Source organism: Hemiscyllium ocellatum, chromosome 2 (assembly GCF_020745735.1).
Source record: "Hemiscyllium ocellatum isolate sHemOce1 chromosome 2, sHemOce1.pat.X.cur, whole genome shotgun sequence".
Lineage (NCBI taxonomy): Eukaryota > Metazoa > Chordata > Chondrichthyes > Orectolobiformes > Hemiscylliidae > Hemiscyllium > Hemiscyllium ocellatum.
Window position 1 is genome coordinate 99,021,598 of NC_083402.1, and position 12,387 is coordinate 99,033,984.

General features: G+C 44.3%; 1 protein-coding gene across 4 annotated transcripts in view; it reads left to right on the top strand.

Annotated features, from left to right (window-relative positions):
- The window catches only part of frem1a (Fras1 related extracellular matrix 1a), a 400,521-nt gene that overhangs the window by 257,601 nt on the left and 130,533 nt on the right, over nucleotides 1–12,387 (top strand). For all 4 annotated transcript variants that reach the window (XM_060838775.1, XM_060838786.1, XM_060838793.1 and 1 more), the window contains one exon: nucleotides 2,747–2,932. In XM_060838775.1, the coding sequence (XP_060694758.1) occupies nucleotides 2,747–2,932 (186 nt within the window). The remainder of the gene's footprint in view (nucleotides 1–2,746; nucleotides 2,933–12,387) is intronic.

Genomic DNA, 12,387 nt, shown 5'->3' on the forward strand with positions numbered 1-12,387 from the left:
CATCCTTCCTATCATATGGTGACCAAACCTGCTCACATTTCTCCAGCTGTGTCCTGACCACTGTCTTACACAGCTCCATTACAACCTCCTTTTGTTTTTAATTTATTGCTTTAACTAATAAAGACAACTATCTCGTGTAGCCTCTGAATCACCTTTATTCACCTGCTATGCTGCCTTTAAGAATCTATGGACATTTACACAAAGGTCCCCATGCCTGAAGGTTCTACAACTTTGAATATTGAATTGCTAGAACCTGCCCCTTCCTCAGCAATGTCTCTGTAAAAACAGCAATTTCATATCCAGTGTTTCCTCTAAATGGCTATGCAGCTTCTCTCAGATTCACGCATGCTGCTCGATGTGATGACCAGATTTGGAAATCATAGGTACACGCTGACCTTAGAGGACCAGAGACCAAAGAAAATAATTTTGAGGCCACCAACTAATGTCATCAAGACCTCATAACTGGTAGCCTCCTCTTGACAGGAATGAGGACTGGACCTTTCCACTTTCTGACACGATCATTTCGTTGAATACAAGTGCAGTATGCTTCTTGTACAGGCAGCTGACGTTTGCTATAGGTGCTGGATTTATACCTGGGTGTGGGCCGTACAAAAAGACATCTTTCCCTGGACAGATCCATACTGTCTGCATAAAACTGCATGTTAATACAGCAGTATTGATAGCCTTTACACTCAGGTGAAGGAACGGAGTACTTCATATTGGTGTTGCTAATAGTGCCACATTGATGAACAGTGTAAATGTAAAGGCCTTGTTATCACCTAGTCTGTGACTATACACAACTATTTGTTAGCTACTATCAGTCCTCATTAATAGCTTTTCATCCTTTTAGCCTGACGGTTGTCCACTCCTTTGTCTGTGCAACTGTCCTTCTCTCTCTTTGGGTTCTATCTTGACCTATTGTTTACTCCTTACCACTTCACCCTACTCTATACTGTATTTTGCATAAAAGCCAAAATCTTCCTTGCTACTGCCAGTTCTGAGGAAGGGGCACTGGATCTAAAACATTAACTTTAATTTTTCTCCACAGATGCTGACAGATTTTCTGAGCTATTCCAGCAATTACTGTTTTGTTATGAGAGGGGAGATCTAATAGAAACGTGTACAATAATGAAGGGCATAGATAAGACCGAACCAAGGAAATTGTTTCCATTGGCAGTGAAACTAGAACTAGGGGACATAGCCACAAAATGAGGCGGAGCAGATTTAGGACTGAGCTGAGAAGGAACTTTTTCTCCTGAAGTGATTCCCTGCCTAATGAAGAAGTTGAGGCATTGAACATTTTTAAGAAAAACATATTTTGAACTGTGAAGGAATTAAGCGTTATGGTGAGTGGGTGGGTAAGTAGAATTGAATCCATGAAAAAGATCAGCCATGATCTTATTAAATGGTGGGTCAGGCTTGAGGGGCCACGTAGCCTACTCCTGCTCCTATTTCTTATGTTCTTATGTTCTTTTGTTTCTGATTTCAGTACCTGCAGCTCTTTTGGTTTTTAAGTACAGTGGAATACTGCAGAAAAGTACATAACATGTTAATAGTAATAAGTGGGCAGGTAGAGTTTGATGTAGAGAACTATGAGACCATCCGTTTAAAACCAAATAATAGAATCATTGAGGTTTTATAGGAAAAGGGCCCTTAGGCCCTCCATGTCCAAGACTGTCAGAAACATCCACCTAACTATTCTTACCTTATTTTTCAGCACTTGACCTACAACCTTGTATGCCTTGGCTTTGCAAATATACATATAAATACTTCTTAAATGTTATGAGGTTTTGTACCTCTACCACCCTAAACAGGCAGAGTTTCAGATATCCACCTCATCAGGTGAAAAATGTTTTACCATACCATCTAAACCTCCTGTCCTTTATCTTAAATCTATGCTTGCTGATCCTTCCAGCACAAGGAAGAGTTTCTTCCCATTTATCCTGTCTCTGCACGTTATGATCTTTTACATCTCAATCATGTTCTCCCACTTCAGTCTCCTCTAATCCAAGGAAGATAACCCCAGTATAACCCATCTCTCTTCATAACTGAAACTCTCCAGTCCTGGTAATATCCTGGTAGATCTCTTCTGTAGTCTTTTCCTGTGTAGCCCTCTTATAATGTGGATTCCAGAACTGTGCATAGTATTCTTGCTGTGGCCTAACCAACAATGATTTTTAACAGTTTGAGCGTCACCTCCTTGCTTTTAAACTCTGTCTCAGCTAATAATGGGAAGTATCCCACATACTGCCTTAACCACTTTATCTATTTAAATAAATCTAACTATTTTACATGGAATCGCCAAGCAATACGGAGACCCAAATTCAAAACTCACAGAATATGAGTGAATAGGCACAGGAAACATTTCAAATTATTAATATATATTTGCCATTTATTTCAAAAGGTTTGAATTAAAAAGACTTGTGTCAAATGTGAAGTGTGAAAACAACTGAATAGTTCATTCTCAAAAGTATAAATTCAATGAGTCGGTGACAAAATCTTATTTAATAATTTTAATGCTATTTGAAATTTAATAAAATGCCTTTGTGCTATGATTTTTCAATGTTTTTAGTGTTGACTGTTGACTATGTTTGGCTCTTTGCAGCTTTATTTATTTTGCCATTATATGAAGACCCCATGTCTGTTAAGAGGATGATTCATTAGTTGTTCCCCTGGAGTGAATAATAATGATTTCTTTGCATTCATGTCAAATTAAATTTACATCCATCTGATTGTCTCATTCTAGGTGAAACCTTTATTGTTGATGAAGGGTTGTCAGCTGCTATCACTGCCGGCCATTTGTGTGCTAGTGATCTGGATACTGCCAACGATGAACTGACTTTTGTTTTGTGGTCTTCACCCCAATTTGGTTACATAGAGAACACATTACCTTCACCAGGCTATGAGAAGAGTAATGTGGGCATCAGCATAGGTAATATTAAAGTGAAATTATTCTTATTCCTCCATTCCAAGTAAGTGTTATATCTTTTTAGATTAGATTAGACTTTTAGATTAGATTAGACTTACAGTGTGGAAACAGGCCCTTCGGCCCAACAAGTCCACACCGACCCGCCGAAGCGAAACCCACCCATACCCCTACATTACCCCTTACCTAACACTACGGGCAATTTAGCATGGCCAATTCACCTGACCCGCACATCTTTGGACTGTGGGAGGAAACCGGAGCACCCGGAGGAAACCCACGCAGACACGGGGAGAACGTGCAAACTCCACACAGTCAGTCGCCTGAGTCGGGAATTGAACCCGGGTCTTCAGGCGCTGTGAGGCAGCAGTGCTAACCACTGTGCCACCGTGCCGCCCTGGCTATATCTCCTGGCTATAAACACATCACTCACCGCCAATGACTACAATAGATTAGCCTTTCTAATTTGGAACTTATGGGGCCTTATTTTTATTAGGAACAGTGTTGGGGCAAATGTCTTTTTCTGCTACTTTGCTTAAAACTTATAATTGTACACCATGTGTGTAACATGAGTTTGAAATCAAGGTGTAGCATCATTCTTATTTCTCTTTCTGAACACATTCTGATATTCTTTTAATAATACAAGAGAGAAGTGGTGAGGGAAATATTCTAATGAAGTACCTGAATCCATTAGAAAGTATTATGTTACAATCTATTAACACTAGATTGCAAATGGTTTAATTCAGCAAGAATCTGGGTCCAGATTTTCCCTTATTTTTCAGAAGGCGCACTTTTATAGCTTTCAAACTTGACACTACACACTTTGTCAGCATCTTGTCAGTTGCCATTGATCAGAGAGTGAACGGGGCAACTATATGAATACTGTGACTATGAGAACAGGCAAAGCTGGGAATCCTGCACCAAATAACTTATATCCCCACTCTTCAAAACTTGTATTCTGTCAGAGAGTCACAAATCAGAGTGCACATTCCTGGAAGAGTGCAGCCCTGACTGTCCCAGCAACACCATCGAGGCCAAAACAGCCCACTTCATCATCGATCCATTGGCCTTAAACATTTATTTCTTTCACCTCCAGTGTATAGTGGAACCTTTTGACAAAATGCAGATGAGTTGTTTTATTTTGGATGGTGTCAAGCATCTTCAGTGTTATTGGAGCCTCACAGATTCAGACAAGTGGAGAGTATTTCATCACATTCCTGACTTGTGCCTCATTCATAGGGTCTAGCAATATCTTTACTGTAGTACAAATGTCTCAAGTTTTAAAATGAGCCAAGGCTCATCCACAATGCTTTCCTATCCAAATTGTTCATAATGGAGGCTGAGACATTTGCTGTCAGATTTTGTATATCGTTGATTCTCCCAAGATTTTCTCATGGAGTCGGTGAGAGCTATGGAGAGAGGCTGAACAGGCTGGGGTTGTTTTCCCTGGAGCATCGGAGGCTGAGGGGTGACCTTATAGAGGTTTACAAAATTATGAGGGACATGGATAGGATAAATAGACAAAGTCTTTTCCCTGGGGTTGGGGAGTCCAGAACTAGAGGGCATAGGTTTAAGGTGAGAGGGGAAAGATATAAAAGGGACCTAAGGGGCAACTTTTTCACACAGAGGGTGATACGTGTATGGAGTGAGCTGCCAGAGGAAGTGGTGGAGGCTGGTACAATTGCAACATTTAAAAGGCATTTGAATGGGTATATGAATAGGAAGGGTTTGGAGGGATATGGGCCGGGTGCCGGCAGGTGGGACTAGATTGGGTTGGGATATCTGGTTGACATGGAGGGGTTGGACTGAAGGGTCTGTTTCCATGCTGTACATATCAATGACTCTATGACTAGAGAGGATAAGTACCTATACCACACAAAGTTCTGTGCCAAGTTGTTTCTGGTTTTCCTCTTTCTTGATAGAAATTACAGACTGATTAATGTACTCTGCTTTTACTTTGCATGCTCATCAACTTTTATTTTTCTGTATGTTGCTCATTCAAAGATCTAATCAGAGTTTTCTGCCCTGCACAACACTCCCTCATGAACTGATACCTTAATGATCCTTTCTTCCTGCCTTAACTGTAAACCATGTTTGGCGACTCACTATCCGCAGATCCCACCTCTCCATTTGTTCTTAAAGAACATGCAGTGCCAACATCTGAGCTGATCTTTTTAAGCGTGTGACTGAGTGATGGTTCATGATCAATCACTAGTTCCTTTTCAGCACACTCTCATGCACCACTGTGGTAGTTTAGTTGTACCTAATGGGAGAAAGGTAAAGTTATGAGCTCGTCATGAGAGTGGAGGGCAGAATGAGAAATCTTACACCATCTGCAGTTTGTAAATCAGAAAAAAAAATTGTGAAACAAAGGCATATTTGGAATGTGAGAAAGTGAATGTTGTATAAAAATGCTGTTGAATATTCAATAGTTTCATTCCTGACACAGGCATGACTACTCTAGTGATGGTCAGCATTGTCTCTTCCAATGTGTTGAGGACATGTGCTGCTGCCTGAACCCTATTTGTTACATACCCCAGTCTGTGTTTGTGTATCTTGTTGTTCTACAAGAGAGTGGAAAGTGTCCAAGGATAATACACTCACTGCATGAGGATAATAGTTTAGTAGTTGCCATGTACATGCCATGAATTGTGGTGTGTCTTACAGCAGTGGTAGATAAGGGTCAATTGAAATAAAGAAAAAACTTACATTGGTGCAGCTTTTTACATGGCTAACATGGTTAAAGTTTTTTTATAACCAATGACAAGGTTGTCATGTAGGAAATGTTGTAATGTAGGAAATACACTCAATTTGTGCACAATAAACACTCACAAACAGCAATAATGACTAAATAATCTCTCTTTGTGAGATTGGTTGGGGATAACTACTGACCAGAATATGAGAAACCTCTCCCCAGGATGTTAGCATTGTAGTCCTCCATCTGCCTTGGTTTTTATATTCAACTGGAATAGGACTTAAATCCCAAACCCTGTGGCCTAGAAGCATGAGTGATAAACCATTAAGTGAACCATCGCAGAAACTTTAAGTTTTAAATGTGATTTTTCTTTCATCAAGGGTATGGATGAATACTGAGTTATAATGAGTGAATGAAAGTTGGTTGATTAAGCAGTCTGCTTCATTTGGAAACAGATGGCATTTGACCTTGATTACTTTTGTGAGATCATTGAACTTTGTGTGGCACAATATCCAGCTCTATGCTGGTATTAACTGCAGAACTAATTGCCCTTACTATCTGGAGGCTCTGCTAGTTCCATAGAGTCATGGAGTCATATACACTGTGCAAGCAGGTCTTTTGTCTCACTATATCTATGCCAACCAACAAACACCCCAAGCTACACTAATCCCATTACCTATATTTATTCCATAGTCTCCTATGCCCTGACATTTTTAGTGCTCATTCAGATACTTCTTAAAAGTTGCGAGAGTACCACCTCCACCACCGTCTCAGGAAGCATGTTCCATACACGTCTGAGTGGAAAGAAAATAGTTTTCAGGTACCCTGTAAATCATTTACTTCTCATCTTAAACTTATGTCTTCTGGTCATAGACATGTATGCCACAGGGAAAGACTCATGATCTACCTTGTGCCTCTCATAATTTTCTGTAGCTCAACCAGAACCCCTCAGTCTCCTCTGTTCCAGGAATAACAAACCCAACCTATTCAGTCACTCCTCATAACTGTGACTTTCCATCCCAGGCAACATCCTGGTGAAACTCCTCTGTACTCTCTTCAGTGCAATCACATCCTTGGATAGTATAGCAACCAGAACCACACACAGTATTCCATCTGTGGCCTAACCAATATTTTATAAAGTTGCATCAAGACTTCCCTATTCCTATATTCTGCACCCTGACTACCAAAGGCAAGCATCCAATCCTTCTTCACCAACCTTTCTACCTGTGCTGACATCTTCACAGATTGATGGACTTGTTCACCAAGGACCCTTTATTCCTCTGTACTCCCTCGGGATTTACCATCCATTGTATATATCCTTCCTTAATTAGAACACTTAAGATGCATCACCTCATGCTTACTGGGATTAATTTTGATCTGCCATTTCTCTGTCCTATTTGCCAGCTGATCAATATCACACTGTTGCCTGAGACCATCCTACTTGCTTTCACCAACACCAGTTTTTGTGTCATTTGCAATTTGTTAATTATAGCTTCTGTATTTACATCCAAATTGTCAATGCACATACCAAACAGCAATGATTCCAGCACTGGTGATCAACCGTTGGTCACACAATTCCAATCATAAAAACAACCTTCAACCATTTGCATCCTATCTCTAAGCTGAAAATGTGTTGCTGGTTAAAGCACAGCAGGTTAGGCAGCATCCAAGAAATAGGAAATTCGATGTTTCGGGCATAAGTCCTTCATCAGGAATGAGGAGAGTGTGCCAAGCAGGCTAAGATAAAAGGTAGGGAGGAGGGACTTGGGGGAGGGGCGATAGAGATGTGATAGGTGGAAGGAGGTCAAGGTGATAGGCCGGAGTGGGGTGGGGGGCGGAGAGGTCAGGAAGAAGATTGCAGGTTAGGAGGGCGGTGCTGAGTTGAGGGAACTGACTGAGACAAGGTGAGGGGAAGGGAAATGAGGAAACTGGAGAAATCTGAGTTCATTCCTTGTGGTTGGAGGGTTCCCAGGCAGAAAATGAGGCGCTCCTCCTCCAGCCGTCGTGTTGTTATGTTCTGCCAGTGGAGGAGTTCAAGGACCTGCATGTCCTCGGTGGAGTGGGAGGGAGAGTTAAAGTGTTGAGCCACGGGGTGGTTGGGTTGGTTGGTCCGGGCATCCCAGAGGTGTTCTCTGAAGCGTTCCGCAAGTAAGCGGCCCGTCTCCCCAATATAGAGGAGGCCACATCGGGTGCAGTGGATGCAATAGATGATGTGTGTGGAGGTACAGGTGAACTTGTGGCGGATATGGAAGGATCCCTTGGGGCCTTGGAGGGAAGTGAGGGAGGAGGTGTGGGCGCAAGTTTTACATTTCCTGCGGTTGCAGGGGAAGGTGCCGGGAGTGGAGGTTGGGTTGGTGGGGGGTGTGGACCTGACGAGGGAGTCACGAAGGGAGTGGTCTTTGCGGAACGCTGATAGGGGAGGGGAGGGAAATATATCCCTGGTGGTGGGGTCCGTTTGGAGGTGGTGGAAATGACGGCGGATGATACGTTGTATACGGAGGTTGGTGGGGTGGTAGGTGAGAACCAGTGGGGTTCTGTCTTGGTGGCGGTTGAAGGAGCGGGGCTCAAGGGCGGAGGAGCGGGAAGTGGAGGAGATGTGGTGGAGGGCATCGTCGATTACGTGTGGGGGGAATCTGTGGTCCTTGAAGAAGGAGGCCATCTGGGCTGTGCGGTGTTGGAACTGGTCCTCCTGGGAGCAGATGCGGCGGAGACGAAGGAATTGGGAATATGGGATGGAGTTTTTACAGGGGGCAGGGTGGGAGGAGGTGTAGTCCAGGTAGCTGTGGGAGTCAGTCGGTTTATAGTAGATGTCTGTGTTGAGTCGGTCGCCCGAGATAGAAATGGAAAGGTCTAGGAAGGGGAGGGAGGAGTCTGAGACAGTCCAGGTGAATTTGAGGTCGGGATGGACGGTGTTAGTAAAGTTGATGAACTGTTCAACCTCCTCGTGGGAGCACGAGGCAGCGCCGATACAGTCATCGATGTAGCGGAGGAAAAGTTGGGGGGTGGTGCCAGTGTAGTTGCGGAAGATGGACTGTTCCACATATCCTACGAAGAGACAGGCATAGCTGGGGCCCATGCGGGTGCCCATGGCAACTCCTTTAGTTTGGAGGAAGTGGGAGGATTGAAAAGAGAAGTTATTCAGGGTGAGGACCAGTTCAATCAGTCGAAGGAGGGTGTCAGTGGAAGGGTACTGGTTGGTGCGGCGGGAAAGGAAGAAGCGGAGGGCTTTGAGTCCTTCGTGATGAGGGATGGAGGTGTACAGGGACTGTACATCGTGAAAATAAGGTGTTGGGGACCGGGGAAGCGAAAATCCTGGAGGAGGTGGAGGGTGAGGGTGGTGTCCCGAACGTAGGTGGGGAGTTCTTGGACTAAAGGGGACAGAATCGTGTCGAGGTATGCGGAGATGAGTTCGGTGGGGCAGGAGCAGGCTGAGACAATGGGTCGGCCGGGGCAGTCAGGTTTGTGGATTTTGGGCAGGAGGTAGAAACGGGCGGTGCGGGGTTGTGGGACTATGAGGTTGGAGGCGGTGGATGGGAGATCCCCTGAGGTGATGAGGTTATGGATGGTCTGGGAGATGACGGTTTGGTGGTGGGAGGTGGGGTCGTTGTCAAGGGGGCGATAAGAGGAGGCGTCCGCGAGCTGGCGTTTGGCCTCAGCGGTATAAAGGTCGGTTCGCCAAACTACTACCGCGCCTCCCTTGTCTGCCGGTTTGATGGTGAGGTTGGGATTGGAGCGGAGGGAGTGGAGGGCTGCACGTTTTGAGGGTGAGAGGTTGGAGTGGGTGAGAGGGGTGGACAGGTTGAGTCGGTTAATGTCACGGCGGCAGTTGGCTATAAATAGATCGAGGGCGGGTAAGAGGCCAGCACGGGGTGTCCAGGTGGATGGGGTGCGTTGGAGGCGGGAGAAGGGGTCGTCAGAGGGTGGGCGGGAGTCTTGGTTGTGAAAGTAGGCACAGAGGCGAAGGCGGCGGAAGAATTGTTCAATATCTCGCCGCGTGTTGAACTCATTGATCCGAGGGCGTAGGGGAATGAAGGTGAGGCCCCTGCTGAGGACTGATCTTTCATCCTCAGAGAGGGGGAGGTCTGGAGGGATGGTGAAGATCTGGCATGGCTGGGAGCTAGGACCTGGTGTGGGACTGGAGCTGGGGGTGAGGGTGGGGGCGGGGTTAGGGGCGGGGACCTTCCCGCCGCACCAACCAGTACCCTTCCACTGACACCCACCTTGTCTCAGTTGATTCCCTTGAACTCAGCACCGCCCTCCTAACCTGCAATCTTCTTCCTGACCTCTCCGCCCCAACCCCACTCCGACCTATCACCCTCACCTTGACCTCCTTCCACCTATCACATCTCTATCGCCCCTCCCCCAAGTCCCTCCTCCCTACCTTTTATCTTAGCCTGCTTGGCACACTCTCCTCATTCCTGATGAAGGGCTTATGCCCGAAATGTCGAATTTCCTATTTCTTGAATGCTGCCTAACCTGCTGTGCTTTAACCAGCAACACATTTTCAGCTGTGATCTCCAGCATCTGCAGACCTCATTTTTTACCATCCTATCTCTAAGCCAATTTTGGATCTATTTTGCCAACATGTCTTGAAATGCATAGCTCCAACCTATAGCAACCTTGTCAAAGGCCTTACTGAAGTCCATGTAAACCATGGACACTAACCTCATAAATATATTTAATTAACTTTTAAAAAAAACAATTAAATTAGTCAGGCAGGATCTCCCAACACAAATCCATGCTGGCTATCTCTGATCAACTGCTGCCGTTCCGATTGTTGATTAATCCTTACCCTCAGAATGTTCTCCATTAATTTTCCCCACTCTGATGTCAGACTAACTAGGCTGTAATTACTGAGCCTATCTGTATTAAACAAAGAAACCATATTAGCTTTCCTCCATTCAAGTAGCACTCACCTGTGGACAGTGCAGTATTAAATATCTCCACTAGGGCCCTGGCAATCTCCTCATTTCTCTGGAATGCATCTCATGAAGCCCAAGAGATTCACGCAACTTTATGCCTGATAAAAATATCTAACACTTTCTCCTCATTGATCTTAACATGCTCAAAAACCTCATCATCCAAATTCCAATCTCTTGTTACAACATCTTTCCTTTTTATGAATATATGTGAAAAATATCCAAGCAAGGTGTCACGCGTCCTTTGGCTCCATTCAGATTGCCCTTTTGATCTCTAAAAGGGCCACATTCTCCCCTGGTAATCCTTTTGTTTTTAATATACTTACAAAATGCCTTGGGGTTTTCCTTAATCCTATCTGCCAAAGATATTTCATGGTTCCTCTCTGCCCTCCTAATTTCTTTCTAAGCGCCCTGTCTACACTCTGTCTACTTCGGAAGGCGTGCCCTGTTTTTAATACATTGAATCTAGCATATGCTTCCTTTTTTTTCTTTGTCAAATTCTGTATCTCTTGATACCCAGGGTTCCCTATACTTGCTGTCCTTGTCCTTCACTCTTACAGGAATATGCTGGCCCTGAACTTTCGCAACTCCTTTTAAAAGATACCACTTTCCAAAATAGACTTACCTGCGTGTTGCTGCTCATAGTCTAAATTTGCTAGATCCTGTCAAATGATACTGAAATTATCCTTCCCCCAATTTTGACACCATTTCTGGACTATCCTTATCCCTTTCCATAATGACTTTGAAGATGGAGTTGGGTACTGCTGTTGCTGGAGATTAGAGTCCAGATTAGGTGCTGGAAAAGCACAGCAGGTCAAGCAGCATCCAAGGAGCAGGAAAATCGATGTTTTGAACAAAAGCCCTTCATCAGGAATCTTAACGATTTTGAAACCTACAGCATTATGATGACAATCTCCAAAATGTCCACCTATTGACGTTTCAACCATTTGACAGACTTCATTTCCTAGGATCAGATCGAGAACAACCAAAGAACAAAGAAAATTACAGCATAGGAACAGTCCTTCTCTAAGTCCGTGTCGATTCAGATCCTCTATCTAAACCTGTCGCCTATTTCCTAAGGGTCTGATTCCCTCTAGTCCCTGCCCATTCATGTATCTGTCTAGATATATCTTAACTGACACTATAGTGCCTGCCTCTACCATCTCTACTGGCAACACATTTCAGGCACCCATCACCCTCTGGGAAAAGACGTTTCCACACATATCTCCCTTAAAATTCTCCCCTCTCACCTTGAACTTAAGGCCCCTAGTAATTGAGTTCCCCCCCTCCTCTGGGAAAAGCTTCTTGCTATCCACCCTGTTCTATACCGCTCATGATTTTGTAGCCCTCAATCAGGATTTCCCCCCACCACCAACCTCCATCTTTCTACCAAGCTCTCTTCATAGCTAGCACCCTCCATACCAGGCAAAATCCGAGTGAACCTCCTCTGCACCCTCTTCAAAGCATCCACATCGTTTTGGTAATGTGGCGACCATAATTGTATGCAGTATTCCAAATGTGGCTGAACCAAAGCCTTAAACAACTGTAACATGACCTGCCAACTCTTGTAGTCAATACCCCACCCAATGAAAGAAAGCGCACTGTATGCCTTCTTGACCATTCTATCAAACCAAAGTCTTATACAACTAACATGACTTGCCAATTCTTGTGTTCAATTTCCTCCGGTGAAGGAAAGCATGCTGTCTGCCTTCTTGACCACTCTATTGATCTGCACTGCTATCTTCATGGTACAGTGGACCTGAACTCCCAGACCTCTCTAAACATAAATTTTCCCCAAGGCTTTTCCATTTACCATATAGTTCACTCTTGAATTGGATCTTCTAAAATGC